Source organism: Myxocyprinus asiaticus, chromosome 6, assembly GCF_019703515.2.
Source record: "Myxocyprinus asiaticus isolate MX2 ecotype Aquarium Trade chromosome 6, UBuf_Myxa_2, whole genome shotgun sequence".
Taxonomy (NCBI): domain Eukaryota; kingdom Metazoa; phylum Chordata; class Actinopteri; order Cypriniformes; family Catostomidae; genus Myxocyprinus; species Myxocyprinus asiaticus.
Window position 1 is genome coordinate 32271175 of NC_059349.1, and position 20073 is coordinate 32291247.

Below are 20073 nucleotides of genomic sequence, written 5' to 3' on the forward strand. Positions count from 1 at the left end.
TGCCGGCACTAGGTCCACCTCAAATTTATCCTGCTCGACCTCGAGGCCCACCGTGCCTCCTCGTGTGAGCTCTCGGGTATCACAGAGGAGGGTGCGTTAGAATGAGGGCAATTTGCGAGCGCAGCATCTTGAGACTCATGCCCTCGCAGTGAGAGCAGTCTGTCTCAGTGAGAACTGACTCTGCGTGGGCACGGCCCTGACAGAGAAAGCAGCTCTCATGCTGATCTGAAGGCGGGATGTGCCTCTCGCACAAGGAATGTTGCTGTGAAGATTTCGCCCGCTGACTCGTGTAGTCGACAGCAAAGCAGTAGAGGACTTCTAGATGAGAGATGAATTGCTGTCTTGTAGGAAAAAAATTCTGAGGAATGGTGTTATATACCTGCTTTTATAGTAGACAGCTTTGCGCCTAAAAGGGCGGGCTCAAACCCCATAGCCAATATTAGAATATTGCCATTATTGTAGAGAGGTTTCAACTAGGTCGTGTGGAAGGACAGCTCACCATATGCGTTAGCATGCAATGTCAAGTGTACTGAGTCGTAAGGGAACCCTTGTTCTAGGGGGTCTTTCAGTTGATGACAATAAAACAAAACCTTTAAATTAAACAATTTATTCTTTGTATGTTGCCTTTTTCCTGTGGAATTCTATTACAGCTCATGCAAAAGAAGAATCAGTATCTATTTCAGCAGCAACATCTGTGTTGTTACAATTCTTCTTTTAGGTATTGTTTTCAACATTTTTCTACTGACTGGTCTTTTGTGGGGTTTATTCAGGAAGGTTTGCATAACATGGCAAGACTTGGAGGTGTTATAATGGTTTCACAAGTCAAACACAGTAACCAAGTGCTAATGATAATATTTACTGAACGGCAACTGAGTGGAAATTAAAAAAAGATACAAATGTATACATACAATACTAATGTCTAAAATAAACTGGACAAGCAAAACAGTTTGTTTATCTGATAAAGGATCTAAAATGAAAAACTAGAAAGAAATGTTTTGAAGTCTGGAAAGGTCACAGGTCACTGATCCTGAGATGTATGCAAAAATCGAATCATGTTACACAGATAACCTTGCAATGTGGTACAGACAGCAGTATTCAAATAACAAATTAGGTCTACAGGAATGTTTCGTTGCAATGAATCATTGTATAACAGCCACAGAACATGTTCTGGAAGCCATTATAAAGTGCTAATCTGAAAAGAACTAAACCAGCCATAAAAAAAATAAAATAAAAAAACTTCTTATCTCCTAAATGTGACTTTACTTAAAATACAATACAATGTTTCTCAAAAGAAACACCACATTCAATAACAGCTGATTATCAGCACACACTTTCTCTGTCAGTTTATTTTGTCAGTATAAAGAGAATTTCTGACAAGTCTTACTACGTTTGATGACTCGGTTGTTAGATCACAACAACAAAAATGGGAGCATCTCAACTTACCTTATTTTCCATTTTTAGGAGAGTTGAGTTGGAGAGTTGGTCGTCCATCAACTGAAGAGATTATGAACAATGCTCATGGCTATTTTAGGACGGCATGCATCAGGGTCAATTTGTGTAATCTTTGGTCATGGTTAAATGGAATTTTAGAGAAAAAAGAACATCAAGAATACTTTCATTTAAGCCTTGAGGTTAATGAAAATATATTTTTTAAACTAATTATTTCTGTAATCTAAATGTTCACACCAACATGAAATATTTAGCCTACAAGCTTAATATCATGAAAGTATTGATAGAAAAGGATAATTATAATGATGAAAGTATAGTAATGAATGATATGTTAAATAATAATATAGTTAATATAGAACCTCCATGTAAACCTTTTCTGTAATCTAAATTTTTAATAAGCAAAATTCTGTTACTTCTTGCTGTATAATCAACTAAATTAATTCCAGTTGTTGAGGTTTTTATCCTTAAACGGAAGTCAGATTTTTACTTAAACATAATGAGACCTAATGTATGCCTTCTACTGTGTGATAACCAGCAGATGGCTGAAAGTGTTTCTAATTTTTGCAGAGGTATAAGTAGATTGAAAGCCTCTGCTAATAGGGATTAGAGTGGGTGAAGTAGAGAGGTTTTATGCTGTAGCTAACAATAAAGAAAGGGAAGTCTCTGCTGGGAAAGCATGCTTCTCTCAGTGGGAGTGTAACTTTGACTACGGAAGGACAGCAGGAATATTGATATAGTGATTGGTTTACAGCAGGGCAGCACCAGTTCTCTGTGCATTACATCTGGGACAATGTTAATCTTGTATTATATGAATCAGCTATGGATGAACTGCATAGAACAGTGGACCTTATTCTTGCAGTGACTTGCCTTTTGAACCTATTCACTTTTTATTTTTATTTTTTCTAATTATTCTTTTGTTTTTAATTACCTATTGTTGGATGTTTCTCCATGGATATTTAGTTGTTTCCAGTAATCCCAGGGCTCCCTGTCTGGTCTCAGATACTTTTATGGGATTTCCTTATCAGCATGAGATGGAGATTAGCCTTGCAATGTTGTCTAGGGTCGATTCAAACCGTTTTGTATGTGTTTTGTATTGTTTGTCTGTGCATTTCTTGCTATCTTTATGACTGGATGAGTCAAAAGAGAGCTCAAGAGCTGCTGTATAGGCTACATTCTCACCCTCATTATCAAAACGTGCCATAATAATTATTGATATTGTTGCTCAAGACGGTTAGTGACAGACAAATTCACTCAATGAGGAATCAAGTTGTCTTGATCTCTGAAGATTAGACGCTCTTACACAAGCGACAAGTTGAGTGTACAAAGCAAACATGGGATTTTCATGCAATAATAAAAAAGCAATAGGAAAGAATGACAAAAAATATATATTTAAATGGCAAAAGAAAAAAATAGTAGGTCAATTATATTTAAAAATTCTAAAATGGATTTAGTTAAATGAATAAATACTTGCCAGACAAGCGGTCTCAAACAGAATTTAACATTTTGAAGTCAATTTCAGTGTAGCCACGTTATTTAAAGTCTTTTTTTTTTTTTTCTTCTGTTATTTTCCAGGAAAAAAGATACAATCCACTGAACACACGTTGACTTTTTGTGACAACATGCCCAATAGTGGGGCATGCTTTGAACTAGATCAGGGGTTGTCAACAGGGGGCGGTAGGCTACCGCCCCACAGGGGGCGTTCGAAGGATGTCAGGGGGTGCTGAGAGCAAATTAGTAGAGAGGGGGGCGTTAGTTTAAAAATGGGGAGTGTTTATCAGTCATATTAATCAAATCTATCGTCTAGTTCCACTTTGCATTAAAACGTTTATCTAGACTTGGAGTATATCAGTTGGTTCTCAATCATACGGGTTTGTATGCATTTGTACTGTGGTTCATCTGATTTTGAAGTCTAGCGATGCATCAGAAGTATCTGGTTTAGCAGCGTCAAATACACAGGCGGAGGCACAACCTCGGCTAATGCACCTGTATGGCTCTGTAGATGTATACCGCACAATAGACAGAGCAGTGCAAAGCACTTAAAGCTCGAGCTCTTAAAAAGAATCAGTGAGAAGCAAGGCACGAGAAGCGGAAACCATTTGAATTCGGCACAGAATTCTACATCACCACCCTTGAATTTACTATAGTGACACTAACTGTATTTTTGGCAGAAAAAGATTCATAATAAATATTATCAGATCACTGCTTCAGCTCTGTTAAATTTGTCATAGGCTACATTAGGGGAGTGAGGGAATATAATTCATTTTTGTTACAACTTATAAATATTTATGTTTTGTATTTATTGTTTTTACATGTGTTTAGAGTAGATCTACTGTTTGTAATTTCAAAAATGCCATAGTTTGTTTTATAGAAATCATGTTACATCTAACCATGGAAGTGAAGAAGATCCATGCTTCCATGTGCTTGCTTACTATGGTCTTGTTAAAAATACCATTGTTAAAACTATAAAAATAAATAATTATTTATTTTTAATTAATACATAATTAAATTATGGGGGGTGGGGGGGGGGGCATTCATCAAAAAAAGGTTGAGAACTACTGAACTAGATGTTTGAAACCAACATACTGCACAAAATCACTGCTTGTGAAAACACACATTTATGTATTAGGCCTTTAGACTCAAAACCTTATAGTTACTGACATATAGCACCTGTGACAACTTCCATGTGTGACAAATAGCCCTGCTCTCCCCTATACTGTATACACTTATGATATTTAAAACATAAAATAACCTAGTTCTGATCACATAGTTCAACCTTTCCATTAAAATTGACCTTCATTATACAGTATAGCTGACTGTTGCCTGAATGTATGTCAGTGTACTTTTATTGTGTTCACTTGTTAACAGCTATAACAAAAATGTGATGATTGAAATTTTAGTTTGGGGGATAGAATTAATAAAAAATGATTCTAATTTAAGATGGTTTGGAACTAGCCTAGGTGCTTGATTTTGGACATATAGGCCGGTCTCTCTATAAACCACATATATCAAACCATGTATTCAGATTTGTGTAAACAAAACATACTTAAAAGAGCAAACATTTTCAGAACATTATCAAATACATACACAACAAGTGCTAAAAAGTGTTGTTGATAGGAATTTCTATCTCATTTATAATGTACCAAGAATTTGCTGATGTAAGGCCACACCTATTTGTTTATTTATTAAGTTCTGAATCAGTGGGTGTCGGAAAATTATCAATTTAAAAGGGTAATATTTTGCTGAGTGACGCACTTGCCATCTTCCTATTTTGTATTGATTATCTTCTTTCTATTCCCTTCCCCACCTATGTTGATTGTGGTAACGAAATTACAAGCCTACCAACGTTCAAACTGTTTTAACAATTTTTTCAAAACAATTCTGGGCTCGAAGTCCTTCCTGCCATTTTTGAACTGTAGGAGTTGATTGTACAACAAGCACTTGCGTCCTCTAGTGGTTGTTGTAAACGCGCAACACAGCACACCAACTCACATTTGACTGCCATAACGCTAGATGCGCGGCTCAAACCGTTTTCAAGGCAACATGCAAGATGGTTGAACACCTTGTGTTTAAATTTCAATCAGTTCCGACACTTAATAAGTAGTAAGAACGCTTCCCGAGTGATGCACTTTCGATTCATCTTAGCGATGCGTGTGTAATGCATCTTTTCAAGCTTAAGCACGATTAGTGATGTCTGGGCTGGAAATCGATGAGATCCTTGGATGAGATGGGTCAGATAATAGAATTGTTGTTGTTGTTGTTGTTGTTTCACTCTTCATTATAATTCAAAGAAAAACAACATGATGCAGAATGAACACACAAAGCGCTGAGGGCAATTCAAAATACACAAGACGACAAAATATTGAGGAAAATACAGAAATTGCTCAGTGTTAAATACTTAAATTATAAATAGGCCCTATTTAAGTCTTGGTGGCTTTTTAACATCAGTTTGTAGGCGAACCTGTAATTGAATTCACCATGGGTTCCCTCAGGATTTTTTTTTTTTTTTTCTATGGGTTTTTATAATGGGGTTTTCAGTTTATGAGTAAAATAAGGTCTGTGGTAAACATTAGCCTACTTGGCAATTCGTTGACGTTTTGTTCTACAACATAATTTACACATTTTCATATCTCAAACGTGAATTTTGAAGATGAATTGCATAGGCCTGGGCTACTTAAAAAAAAAAAAAAAAAAAAAAAAAAAAAAAAAACACGGCGGCTTCAAAATTCACGTTTGATGTATGGAAGTGTGTAATTTATGTTGTAGAACAAAACATCCACGAATCGTCAAGTAATGTTTACCACAAACCTTATTTTACTCATAAATCCAAAACTGTTATTACAAAAACCCATAGGAAAATCCTGAGGGAACTCATGGCGAATTCATTTCCGGGTTTTTGGACAACAAGCTGCATTATCAATACACCGCCTGGTTCCCCTCAAAGATGACACATCTCAATGTTTTTGAAACATCTGTCAATCATGCCTTTCCTCAGATTCAAATAATAAGAGTGTCCGCGTTCTCTTCCAACATGAAGTTGTCGCTCCTCCTCAAGGACGGATTAACCACCGGGCCGATTTGGCCGTTACCCAGGGGCCTCTAAATCCAAAGGGCCCTGAGCATTAAATCATTTATTCATTTATTTTGAGATATATAAATCCACGTACATGTCAGCCTTATGTGAAATAGGCCTACCATTTGTTCGGCCGAATGTGTGCTGGACAACAGCAGTGCGAGCACGTGCACTCGAGTGCGCGCTCAGGGAATCTGCGTCTCACAGGTGCAGCACGTTTATTTGAAGGACTACAGAGAACAGCGTCTGATTTACAAAATACTCCCAAACACAAAGATAAGATGCAGTTTAGCACGGCTGTGTACAAATCTGATGGTTTAAATCCACATAGGCCTAAGTGACAGAATTCGTGCAACAGTTTAGATTACTCTAAAATGTTTAAATCGTGCATGCATTTAATGTTAAATGATAAAGCGAAAGATGCCTTAATACCCTAAATATGTGGTAGTATTTGGTTAACCGCGAGAGTTCGTGAACAGTTATTGTGTTATTTGTTGGGAGTCGGGACTAGGGAATAAAGAACGTTTATTGACATGGATGTGTCAAACACAATCTCAGATTAACAGGGAATAAACTGCACAGTGAGTTATGAGCCGAAATAGCACAATACATAGATCTTCAAATGATAAAATCACATTAAAGTCGAACAAAAACAATCTCCGTCACTGCCTGCAACATAGTAGGCCTAGGCCTATTTTTAATCAATGGAAAATGCATAATTCTGCCAGGGCAGGTTCACTTTCCATGAGACAGTGAACGCTATGGTTTACAGGACTTCTTCGGGATGATTTTATTTTTAAACGATTTATCATTTAACTTGCGTAATTATTGTCTGCACACCAGAGCAAAAAGGGGGAAAAAACATTGGCTCACTGTTTAACAAGCACTGAAACTTTGCCAGGTGAAAAACAATCTGGAATAATGTGTAAAGCTCCAGTGCATTTATCTCTTCTTTCACAACCAAGTGAACATGATTGGTGTTGAATCCAAGCAGGGGTGTCAAGTGATTGAAATCATGTGACTTTGCAAAAGGGATGTAATAAATGTGGGCGGGAAAATCGTCAAACAGGAAGTACCCCTTGTGAAGTCCACTCAAAGGTCAATGACACAGGATTTAGACAAAATTAATGTTAAGGATCTAAATCTGTAATAAATAAAACAATGTTCTAAATTATCAAATTATGTTTGTGATGTATTTGTACATCAAATGTTGCAATAATATTGTGAAAATGTGTTAAAGAATCTTTGTCGTCCCACTTTAGAAAAGGTTGTTTCGAAAGTGGGACAGCATGTTTTGACTAACGTGGGACAGTCATATATACACCACGTTATTCAACTGAGAAAATATGCATTAGTAAAGTTAAATGCCCTACGTGTATTTTTGTTCAATTTTTGGGCTTATAATGCAGCAGTGTTATTTGTTTTAAGATCAGGATTCAAAACCTTGTCATGGTTTGCCAGTTAGCTGTCTTACGGTTTAGCTAACAAGGTAGGTACCTAAGTCAAAGAAATAGCTTTTAGTCACACTGACATCAAATATAACATGGCACATTTTTTTTTTTTTTTTAATTCCGTGCATAGAACTAATTAATTTCCTTATCCATCTATAAATAATATTTAAATATATATAAATAATAATATAAATATTCCTAAATGCAATGTATTACAGATTACAATGGCGTCCCAGATTAGAAAATCCAAAAATTCTTAAATGATGCGGCACGAGGAACACGAATATATGTGCCATTTTCCCTTTGAGTACCTGAAAATTGTCTTCTGATTTAATAAGGGAACATCTTGGGGATTTCATAATGATATAAGGTGTTGATATATTGTTTTGGCTTCATATGGAAATATGATACACAAATCAGAATTGCAAAAAGTGTCCCACATTACCCTAATCCACCCCTACCGTCAGTTGAAGAACTCACGTGCAGAATTGCCGAATAGTGATTTTGATATTTGAATACCGTGCACATCCCTAATAATAACGCATGGTTTTGAATCGGGTCATAATTTAAAAGTACATATAATTGGCCGCGTCATAAACTTTTCTTCCTTCTATTTGAAAAATCCAACCAAATCTGACAAGCGTCCTGTAGCGCATTAAGGTGAACGTCATCACGTCATGGGGGGCCTCCACGGTGTAGCCTACTTGCCCATGGGCCTCTCATATCTTAATCCGTCTTTGCTCGTCCAAGTGCCATCTATAAGGCTATTGGAGCAGATACATATGTAGATGACATCGACTGGTATAGAGTGTGGGATTGCCTCAGAAATAATTTATTTATAACCAAATTAAAGAAAAGTCTTGTAGACTGATACGTCGGTGTTACCCTACAATAAGGGTTTTTTGTTTTTTTTTCCTAGAAATTTATTTCTGATGAATTTTATATAAATCGACCTTTCTGTGATCTCCAAACTAAAAATTAGTTTAATTTGTTTTGGTTTTGTGAGTATTTCAAGAGTCTTTGGAAAAACATTTAGGACTTTTTGTATTGTATGATTGCTGATATTAGATGTTTTTATTTAATCAATCTTGTCTTGCTTTTTATACATAAGTGTCAATTTAGTAAGAGTAAGCCTTGTTTTAGTCTTTTTCATATGGACTTAAAACTTTATAGAGCCACATTTGATTTCGAATTCTTCTAATCAGAAAGCTGTGAAGACAGTAAATCTTTCCAAAAGGTGCAATCTTTTCTCCCTCCCTGGCATATGATATTTTAATGTTGTTTGATAAAAAAAATAACATGAGTTCAATAGGTCGATTAGTGATGTCTGGGCTTTTCATAGAAACGCCTTCTTGCCAGAGCTGTTGTGTTCTCCGCCGGCTGAGAGGTGTGTGCATGTGCTTTTTGATCATTTACATTTAAGCCCCGTTTAACAAAACAGCATTCTCCATTAAACACCTATAATGGGTAAGAAAGAAGAGGAAGAGATCATCAGAATCGCAAAGAAGATGGATAAAATGGCACAGAAGAAGAATGGGGTGAGGTGTTTTGTCATGAATGAATTCCCTGTCTCGCATCACAGCTAGTTGATACATAGCGAGCTAACAGCTACATATATGAAGAACAACGGTGTGTTGTTGTTATTGTTTAGAGAGAAACTGGGGATCCTTTGTCTGTATGATTTTAGTGATATAACGCACGAGTAAATGTAACCTGTAATAGTTTAATTTATTAGTTTGTGTTTGCCTGCCTAGCGGGGAATTAGCAACATTAGCTGCTGTTAGCGCCGATAAACACAGACAGTCAGTCAGCGGGAAGCACTAACACACAAACTAACTGGATAAACACTCTACGGTCATGTTTTTTATTATTATTATTATATATATATATAATCGTGGCAGTGAAGGCAGGTAAAGTGAGGATAATTAGAAGTTCTGCTTCATAGACACTACCAATGGAATCTGTGTAAACATGCGCATCGATCGCATATCCCGTAGATCTTATTGAATATTTCGAGAATCATCATGAGATCTATTTAGTCATTAAATGTTTATTTTAGGCTGGGGCTCTGGATCTGCTAAAGGAACTGAAGAACATACCCATGACCCTTGAGCTTCTGCAGGTATGTTTACCATGTTCTTTGCTGATTATGTTCGGTTTTGTTTTCTGGTAGATTTGACGAGAGTTTTCAACAGCTTTTCCTTAAACAGTCCACCAGGATCGGGATGTCGGTCAATGCCATCCGCAAGCAGAGCACAGACGATGAAGTGACGTCACTAGCCAAGTCCTTGATCAAGTCCTGGAAGAAGTTGTTAGGTAAGGTTAGCAGACAAATAAGATGGATATGAACTTTTTTTCCTTTTTCAATTAAGCTACTAAGCAAATATTTAAACACACGTATAAGGGAAAGTACATATAGTTTAAATGCTGTTAGGGATAGGTCACCACTTGTAAGTTTTTCAAAATTTTTAAGCATCTTTTAGCCTTTTCCCCCTTTATTGAAATAGTCCTGCTGTATGACAAGGGATATTTCTCAAGGATAAAATATTACATGTAGTCACTCATTAAATATAAGATCCATGCATTATATATAAGAATTAGAAAAATGTTGTTTATAGTAATATTAAAGTAAGTATAGCAGGTCACACTGAAGGAACTGTTTGAAATCTCAAGTCAACTACCTGCAAACTGAAAGATTCACAATCTGACACATTGTAAAAGGAAAACCTGAAATTGCCTCCACTTGCAGGCAGTTCATGGTATTACAACAACACAAGTTTTCAAACATAAGTCTTTTTAAAAAGCCTGTAGTGTCAGTGTGAGGACCATTTATGGTCATTTATACTATTGGACTGATGAAATGGCTAATGAGTGGTGTTGACGTACAGATGAACCTGCTGGGGAGAAGAAATCTGAGGAGAAAAAGAAGGAATGCACAACACCGGTGGTCTCACCAGCTCAGGCTAGCCCGGAGCCTAGAGAGGAGAGGTATCACAGTGACCTTAGGCAATGAATTCATGGTTATAAGTAGGGATATGCCAGGATGGTCGACTAACGCCAGGTTCACACATCCTCCGTGAGCGGCACGTTTTTGTTTCAGTGCCCATATTAACAGATAACACCATTCCCACTGCAAGCGTGAGACGCGAGGTGATGCGTCCCAGACGTGGCAGTTAGCGGATAGTTTCGGCGTTGAGCCTATTTTTGCCACGCAGCTCACGCTGAGCTCAGCAGGTCTGGGTGCAGTACAACATTAAAATAGTCAGGAGATTATAAAAAAGACACAAAAGCAAATCAAAATTATTCAAACCGAACCTGAAGTACACTACAATTTATGTCTTCATGCAAGTAAACTCAATAAATAACTTAATAAAGGAAATTATTAATAAACTGCTGGACCTTTTGCCATTCTGTGTATATAGGTGTACAGTATAGACACAATATTAACCAATCACAACCATGTGTGCTGATAAACATGAAGTGCAGGTGACTGCCTGCTGTTGTCCTTGAAGCAGCAATAACGTCAGATTATTATGACCTTATTAAAGAAGAAATTTGGTGTTGGACCCCACAGATAACTTTATTTTCTGCACAGAGGTGCTGCTGTTTCTCGCGGAAGAGACGCGTCCAACATGACCGCCCCGCTCACGGAGGATGTGTGAACCCGACGTAATCGACTAGTCATCCAACAACTGACTAGTTGATTAGTGGGGTCGACTACTAACATTAATATTTTTAGTGGTGGTGGTTTTAATGGGAGACACAATTCTCAAAGTAATTAAGAGACGCTACTTCTTAGAGAGTGTTTTTTTGTGTGATGATAGCTTGCTGTGCTTCACAGTAGAGGTCTTCACGGGTCCAAAAATTTGTGCCGAACCCAAAGAGACCTGGAAATGTACTACCCGGAACCGAACCGGACCCGTCTATTATTTGAAAGCTTGGACCCGTACCCATGCAGAACCGAGAAATGCCGGACCCGAACCGGACCCGTCTATTATTTGGAAGCTGGGACCCGGACCCGGCTGGGAGACATAGATCCGATTGACACCGATTTCACAGCTAATTACTATTAACAAGTTAATTTACAAGTTGTGAAAACAAAACTTTGTCTCTTAACTAATGTAACATTAGTAGCCTTCTCCCCTGTGCCTGGCCGTGATGCATATAATCCATCCTCCTTGCCAAGAAAATTGGTAAAATACTTCCAGGTTTTTTGTGATTCCTCTCTTGCTGATTGAAACAGCATTGCTAATCCACTCATTATTTCAGTTTCAAAAGTCCACTTGCAGTCACGGTGACGGATGACAAACGCGACTTGTTTAGAATCTGCTTTGCTATTTTTGTATCTCTCATAAGGTAACTTCGACTGTTTGCACTTTTGAACTATAATAACGATTGCTCGTTCATTGCTACGGCTGCCAAAGTTAGCATTGCTAATTTGCTATCGTGTGCCTTAACTCCGCTCTGCCTCTGACGTCACTCAGCTCATTGTGGCTTCGCGCCGTTATTCACACCTCCTTTCCTGCCTGCACTTTCTCATCCTAATTTTACAATGTTGCAAGTTACAACACACACACACAGCACCATCATCATCAGCACTGTCTGATCATGGCTGGGTCTTCTCAGATCGACTCGGGTTGCACAAATAATGTTAAACAGTCCCAGAACCCGCAGCAATAGAATGGGACCTAACCTGGACCCGGCTGACCGTATAAAACGTGAATCCAAACCCATATGGGGCCCAGGTCGGTCCTCGGGTTAGGGTGGACCCATGAAGACCTCTACTTCACAGTGAACAGTCACCACAGTAAAACCCTCTGCAAGAGATTTTTTCTCTTTAATTTTTCAGGTTTAGTCTTTTTATGCGCTGTTTTTACAGCAATCAAAGCACCGCATCAACAATATATCTCAAGATGATCACTGTCAGATGTTAAAACCTCTGCTGTGAATAATGTTCCTGTATTTGTGAGGTGTTGTGGAGAGATTAAAGTCTTTTGCTGATTTTGTCTGACACTGCTAAATTAATAGTTGCAGTAAAAAAGTTTTAAACTTCTTGATGTCATGAATTAGATGTGCACCCACAATATTGTCTTGCAGTTCTGCGCTTTTGAATGCGCAGCGAGTATCGCCCTGAAGCACTCCGGTTACATTGAAGCACGTCATTCTGCGTTCAGGATGTGCTTAAGCGATTTTATGCCGTTCTGGATTGGAGCCTTCTAATTTTTAACTTTGTTAGTTTTGTGCAATATGATGTTATAGTTATTTAGCCTATTTATTTGTTGAATATCAGTTCATTACCATGTTAAAATGCTCAGTTTAGCATCTGTATAGCCCTCTAAAATGCATCTGATTGGGGTCATATGAACATAACAGTGCCTAACACGTCCTTAACATGACTAGTCATTCAAACAACTGACTGACTAGTCAGTTACGAAAATTGGTAGTATTGCACATCCCTAGTTATAAGATTATTAAAAAGATTCCTAAACTTAATAAGGCTGGATCTGTCTGTCTCTCCCTCTGTAATGTTCTCCTCTGTCTGTATCTCTCTGTTTCTTGTCCTATCTCAGCACAAGCAGTAATTCTAGCAGTAAGAGTGAGTCTGCCGATGTTACAGCCAACACATTGATAGCCACTTTCCCAAGAGCACCAGGCACATCTGACTCGGTCCGTATCAAGTGCAGGGAGATGCTTTCAAGTGCATTACAAACAGGAGGCAAGTCATGGCAGGCTATTCTCTGATTTTTCAATTTAAGTTAAACTCATAGGGTCTTGCAAAAGGATTCAGGCCCTATATTCTTTTATTTTGCTGAAATATCAATTGTAAATTGACATTTTTACATTCTCTGTAATTTGAATGAATAGTGTCAAATATAGGGAATATTTCAAGAGAAAATTTTTCAGTCTGCCAGAACACTGACGCTTGATAGAACATTTAAGACTGGGCCAAAATTAAAACATTTGGAAAAAAAATGCTATTACCTTATATGGCCAAAAGTATGTAAACACACCTTCTAATGAATGGGTTTGGCTATTTCAGATAAACTTATTGCTAACAGGTGCATAAAATCAAGCTTACAGCCATACAATCTTTTTAGAAAATCATTTTCAGTGAATGGACTGTGTCAAAGTCATCAGTCACTTTCAGTGTGGCACTGTCAGAGGATGCTACCATGGTTTACTGAGTCTGGTGTGGAAGAACTTGACTAGCTTGCTCAAGACCCTGACCTGAACCCCACTGAACACCTTTGGGATGAATTGGAACACTGACTGCGAGCCAGATCCTATTGCCCAACATCAGTGCCTGACCTTACTTTTGCTCTAGTGTCTGAATGGGAGCAAATCCCAACTTCCATGTTCCAGCATCTAGTGGAAAGTTTTTCCCAAAATAGTGGAAGCTGTTGTAGTAGTAAAGAGAGGACCAACTTCCTATTAAAGGCCATTGATTTGAAATTAAATGTTTAACAAGCATATAAAGGTTGTTCAGGTGTCCACATACCTTTGGCCATATAGTGTGTATATACACCCCAAAAAGCTTTTCAAAATCTTTTATTTTTATTTATTTATTTATAAAGCACAATTAAAAACAACTGTTAGTTGACCAATGTGCTGTACAATTCTTATAACATATGCAAAAAGCAAAACATAACAGTACACACCAAAATTATACAATACAGACATCTAACTACTCAGCATATAACAACAAGATTTCAACATGTCATTAAACAGCGTTCGATAAAAAAGCCAGGGAAAAAAGATGAGTTTTTAATAGAGATTTAAATGACACCAGTGTGGAGGCAATTCTAATGTACAAAGGCAAACTGTTCCAGAGCTTTGGGGCCAATACTGCAAAGGCGCGGTCCCCCCATAATTTACGTCTAGACCTAGGAACAGTCGAGAGTTTCTGGTCAGAGGACCTAAATGATCTGGACGGTGAGTAAAATTGTAGCAAATCTGAAATATAAAATGGTGCAAGGCCATTTAAAGATTTAAAAACAATCAATAAAATCTTAAAATCAATCCTATAACGGACCGGCAACCAATGTAAAGAAAACAAAATGGGAGTAATATGGTCCCGTTTCTGCGAACCTGTCAACAATCTAGCAGCAGCATTCTGGACAATTTGCAATCGTGATGACGTGGATTGACTAATCCCTACATACAGGGAATTACAGTAGTCCAGGCATGAAGACACAAAAGCATGCATCACTCTCTCAAAATCAGAAAAGGACAAAAATCAATAAATCAATATTAGGGAACCCAGATGCATTAGAGGGTGTAAACACAATAGTCTCTCTTTTACATTCATTTAGATGCAAGAAGTTCACAGCCAACCATGTTTCCAATTCCTTTAAACATGCAAGCGGGAGTAACTTTTCTTCCTTACTGGCACATATATTTGAGTATCGTCAGTATAGCAGTGAAATGATACTCCATGTTTTTTTTTTAAATAGACCCAATTGGAAGCATATATAATGAAAACAAAATGGGTCCCAAAATGGATCCTTGTGGAATCCCACATGTAAGAGGGGCCAAAGATGATGTGAATTCACCTAAAGAAACTATAGGACTTAAACCAGTTTAAAACAGTACCTCGAATCCCTACCAATCGCTCAAGCCATGCAATAAGAATTTCATGGTCTATGGTGTCAAATGCTGCACTAAGGTCTATTAACACCAGAATTGCAGCATCCCCAGAGTCCAGAGTTACCAAAATATCATTAAGAACCTTTAAAAGTGCAGATTCTGTACTATAATGCTCCCTAAACCCAGACTGAAATACCTCAAAGAGAGAATTACTATTCAAATAAGACTGCAGCTGAATAAAAACAGCTTTCTCTAACACTTTTGAGAGAAAAGGTAATTTTGAAATAGGTCTATAGTTCGAATAAACTGTAGGATCCAAATTAATATTTTTAATTAAAGGCTGCACCATGGCATGTTTAAAAAAGGCCGGAACATACCCTGATACAAGGCAGCTATTTATTATAGCTAAAACACTAGGCCCAACTGTATCAAAAGCCTGTACGGGACAGTATTAAGTGGGGATTCCAATGGCCTCAGCTGGTCTACTATTTTAGCCAAACTAGAGAGATGGAGAAGTTCAAAGTGATCAAACACCACAGGGCAACATGGAGGGACAGATAGATCACAAACAGTGGTTATCTGAGATCTAATCTCAAATTGTTTCCATTTTAAAACAAAAAATCTCTTAAAATGTTCACAAGTATCTACTGAAATTTCAGGCCCAATCACATTAGGTGGATTGATAACAGAGTTTATAGTTTTAAATAAAACTCTTGGTTTGTGACAGTTTTTCTCAGTAATATCAGTGAAATACTTGCCTACTATGCCTTATCTGCTTTAATGGCATTTTGATAGGTATGCAAGGAGTCCCTTAAAATTTCATAAGACACCATTTACACTCTGCTCTTCTGCATATCTGTCTAAGTGCTCACGTAGTATCATTAATCCATTTTACATGCCTCACCTTCAAGGGTACAATGGAAACTAAAATGGTTGAACATACAGCATTAAAAGAACAAAGCAGAGGCTCTGGGTTAAAATATGATGAAGGGATTTCAAAACCAGAAACATTGTGTTTATTCACAAATGCGGTAGAAAACTCACTAATAATACTGGAATTCATCATACGACACAGACGTGCAGGTGGACGAGATTTAGCAGTCTGACATGGGAGAGAAGCCCCAAAAATGACTGGTTTGTGGTCAGAGAAAGGTGCATCACAAACATCAACATAACACAGAGAAATGCCATAAGATAAAATTAAATCCAAAGTATGTCCATGATCATGTGTTGGACCCTTTACAGATTGCACAAGATTAAAAGTGTCAATAAGATTCAAAAAGTCTTTTACCAGAGGGTCGGCTGGACAGCAAACATGAATATTAAAATCCCCCATGATTAAAAACTTGTTACCCTAAGAATTCAGAAAAGTCCTGAATAAAGTCTTTATTAAATTTGGGTGGCCGATATACCACCACACACAACACAGGCTCAGCTAAATCTAGTTGAAAGACTTGCAGTTCAAAACTAGGGAAAAGTTCAGTCTCTACAAGTCGACAGTGAAAACCGTTTTTAAAAACAGAAGCCAAACCTCCACCTCTGCCGGAAGCCCGAGGAGAGTTAACAAATTTACAGTCTGAGGGAACGAGGTCAGCAAAAGGACTTAAATCACCGGTAGATAGCCAAGTCTCAGTCACAAATAGAACATCCAATAATTTAGAGGTGAAGAAATCCCTTAGGATAAACATCTTGTTACAAAGCGATCTCGCATTAACCAGTGCCATATTGATTAACATAGAGTCGCCTACCAATTGTGACGCACGACACGGACGAATCCACGTATATGCTGGCTCCAGAGTGCACCGATAAACTTATCAATGATAGTCCCAGTCATCATTGAAACCATGATGGTCGAAATTGGTCCTAGACGCCAGCCACAGTTTAGCCTTGAGTTTGACAGAATACCCGCCTCGTTTCCCACGTCGTCTTCGACACTTTTTTGGCGGAAGGGTGCGGGGAAGCCAGCACACCGGACAGGAATGGAGGAAGGAATGAACATGGTCCTCCAAATTCTTGCTCAAACAGTATATTAACAGTGTTTCTGATGTTAATGAGCATAAGACAATCATAAACCAAAATAGCAGTGACATCCTGGACTAGGAGTGAGACAAACAAAATAAAAACAAACAGACCAGATAGCAGACGGCCAGCCACACACACAGGTGCCATCTTGAATCTGCAAATCTGGAAGGGAGAGGTTTTAAAGTCTGGGGTTTGAAAAATGTGGTTTATATTTTTGTAAAGTATATTATTAAACAAAATACAATAACACATTAAATTGATAAAGTTTAAGCATGAATGATTTGTAAATAAGTCAAATTAAAGAAGTGATTAAGGGGCTGAATACTTTTGCAAGGCATTATATTTTGTTAATGTGTTTGCATTGTGTTTTTATTGTGTGGTTAAATTGGTTTGTCTTAATTTTTCTTTTAGATGATCACATTGCCATTGGGGCTGATTGTGATGAACTTGGGGCTCAGATAGAAGAATATATCCTTCTCATATCTACCCCCAAAGCAGTTTCTTTCAATTACAAGAACTTAATGTATGTAATATTAGTCGTCAACACAATCTTAGATTTTAAAGAATTGGCCTTGACCAACTTGCACGTATCTTTTTGGAATTCAAAAATACTGATATGAAATACAAGAATCGTGTCCGAAGCCGAATCTCCAATCTTAAGGATGCAAAGAATCCAAACCTAAGAAGGAATGTCCTATGTGGGAATGTGAGCCCAGACCGCATAGCAAAAATGACAGCGGAGGTGAATAAGCAGCGCTACACATTTACCCAAATCACTCTTATATGCTTGTTTTTGTATTGATTTAAAAGTTTGTATTATCATATGAACAACAGAAGTGAAAGTGTGAAAATCTAAATTCCAAAGGAAATGGCAAGTGATGAGCTGAAGGAGATGCGCAAGAATCTGACCAAAGAGGCCATTAGGGACCACCAGGTGGCCACATCTGGGGGCACCCAGACTGATCTGTTCACTTGCGGAAAATGCAAAAAGAAGAGGTGTACCTACACCCAGGTAAATCTACACCTCACTGTATAAATATGAGTGTTTTTGGTTTGTTTTTTGTACACGTTTTCACACGTTTGAGATTCTTCCACACTTTATAAACACATGTAACATTCTTTAGGTTCAAACTCGAAGTGCTGATGAACCGATGACAACATTTGTCTTCTGCAATGAATGTGGAAATAGGTGGAAGGTATGGGTTTTCTGCTTTGACTCTTTGCTTTGCTTATTTTGTTGTACCCATTGAGCTGTTTAAAACCTTTACATTTTGATTAACTGTCTCTCTATTAAATCTGTCTCCACAGTTCTGCTGAAGTTGGGGGTCAATTCTCTGTGTTTGGAGATGTAGCAAAATTCCAGGACCACGTTTATGTATGATTGACGAATAGGAACCATGAATTCAATGGTGCATCTGATGTACAAAGGCCACAGTAGATAGCATCCTTGTTTGTTTTATTATTATAATGGTCCACAAACTCATGTCCTGTGTTTTAACTTGACGTATAGCTAGGCCATAGGCCTTTGGACTATGATCAATGTCGTTGGATTTCTGTTTCTTTTACCATTACTTTTTATACGTTGTTAAACATTTTGACATCATTCACTCTTAGATTTAGTTTGGTTTTGCCCTAACGAAAACTAGTCAAAACTATTTCATTTTAAAATAGACACATATGCCCAATACATTTGAAAATAAACTGTTTTAGCATCTGTTTAGTTTTGTTAACAGCTTTAGAATTTTAAACCTGATTCATTTGGAAGATGCTTTGAGTCTCTTTGTCACTCTGAATTATACATATTTATATGCATGATCTCAACATTTTTACTGTGTACATGGCTGTTACTTTCAGAAGTAAAATGTTTTACAAATTGATGGTGAGTGTTGTTTTATACATGCATCTTTACAACCCAACACATTCTATAATTCGTTTAACTTGTGAACAATCTGGATGCGGAGAAATAAAAATAAGAAATGACAAAAGGGATAGTTCACCCAAAAAGGAAAATTCTCTCATCATTTCCTCATCCTCATCCTCATGCCGTGTATGACCTTCTTTCTTACGCTGAACACAAACAAATATTTTTAGAAGTGTATCTCTGCTCTGTTGGTCCTTACAATGCAAGTGAATGGTGACCAGACCCTTTGAAGCTCCTAAAATCAAATAAAGGCAGCATAAAAGTAATCCATATGACTCCAGAGGTTAAATCCATACCTTCAGAAGTGATATGTTAGGTGTGGGTGAGAAACAGATCAATATTTTAATCCTTTTTCTACTATAAATTTCCCCCTTTGACCAGCCCCAACCAGTAGGTGACGATATGCAAAAAGACTGCGAATCGCCAATAAACAAAAGGAGGTGAAAGTGGATATTTTTGTAACAAAGGTCTTAAATAAGATTTTTTTTTTTTTTTTTTTCCTTTTTACATGCATCATATCGCTTCTCAAGACATGGATTTAACCACTGGAGTCATATGGATTAAGTTTATGCTGCCTTTATCTGCTTTTTGGACCTTCAGATTTCTGGCCACCATTCTCTTGCATTGTGAGGACCTACAGAGCTGAAATATTCTTCTAAAAATCTTCAATTGTGTCCAGCAGAAGAAAGAAAGACATACACATCTGGGATGGCATGAGGGTGAGTAAATGATGAGAGAATTTAAATTTTTTGGTGAACTATCCCTTTAAGGTCAGTGTATGTGTATGTTTTATGGGTGGTATGATATTATGAGCTTTTGCAGTTTCACTTTATGTAAGGATGCCTATGTTTCTTTGTAAGATTTAGTGATTACATCAGTATATGCCTTTTTACCTTTTAAAAGATTATTTAAAACTCTGTAAAAGTTAACATCTGATATTTAGACCTTAATAATAAGATTTATTTGAGCACATGTTTATAGTGGTGCTTGATAGGGTTTTAGATTACATTTTTACCAGACTGAAAATATTTGCTGTATCTTGTGCATGTGTTTTATTATTTCCTGATAAAATA

At 37.4% G+C, this 20073-nt stretch overlaps 1 protein-coding gene across 2 annotated transcripts; it reads left to right on the top strand.

The window, feature by feature from the left end:
* The first annotated feature begins 8820 nt into the window (after positions 1–8820).
* On the top strand, positions 8821–18954 carry tcea1 (transcription elongation factor A (SII), 1). 2 transcript variants are annotated; one of them, XM_051701607.1, is made up of 10 exons: positions 8821–9008; positions 9530–9592; positions 9681–9786; positions 10359–10458; positions 13041–13186; positions 17491–17547; positions 17667–17821; positions 17945–18091; positions 18204–18275; positions 18388–18954. In XM_051701607.1, the coding sequence occupies exons 1-10, from the start codon at positions 8934–8936 to the stop codon at positions 18394–18396; spliced, it is 930 nt and encodes a 309-aa protein (XP_051557567.1). In that variant the 5' UTR covers positions 8821–8933; the 3' UTR covers positions 18397–18954. The 2 variants fall into 2 exon arrangements, with proteins under 2 accessions (XP_051557567.1, XP_051557568.1); XM_051701608.1 differs by lacking the exon at positions 9530–9592 and having other exon boundaries at positions 8860–9008; positions 9644–9786.
* The last annotated feature ends 1119 nt before the right edge of the window (positions 18955–20073 follow it).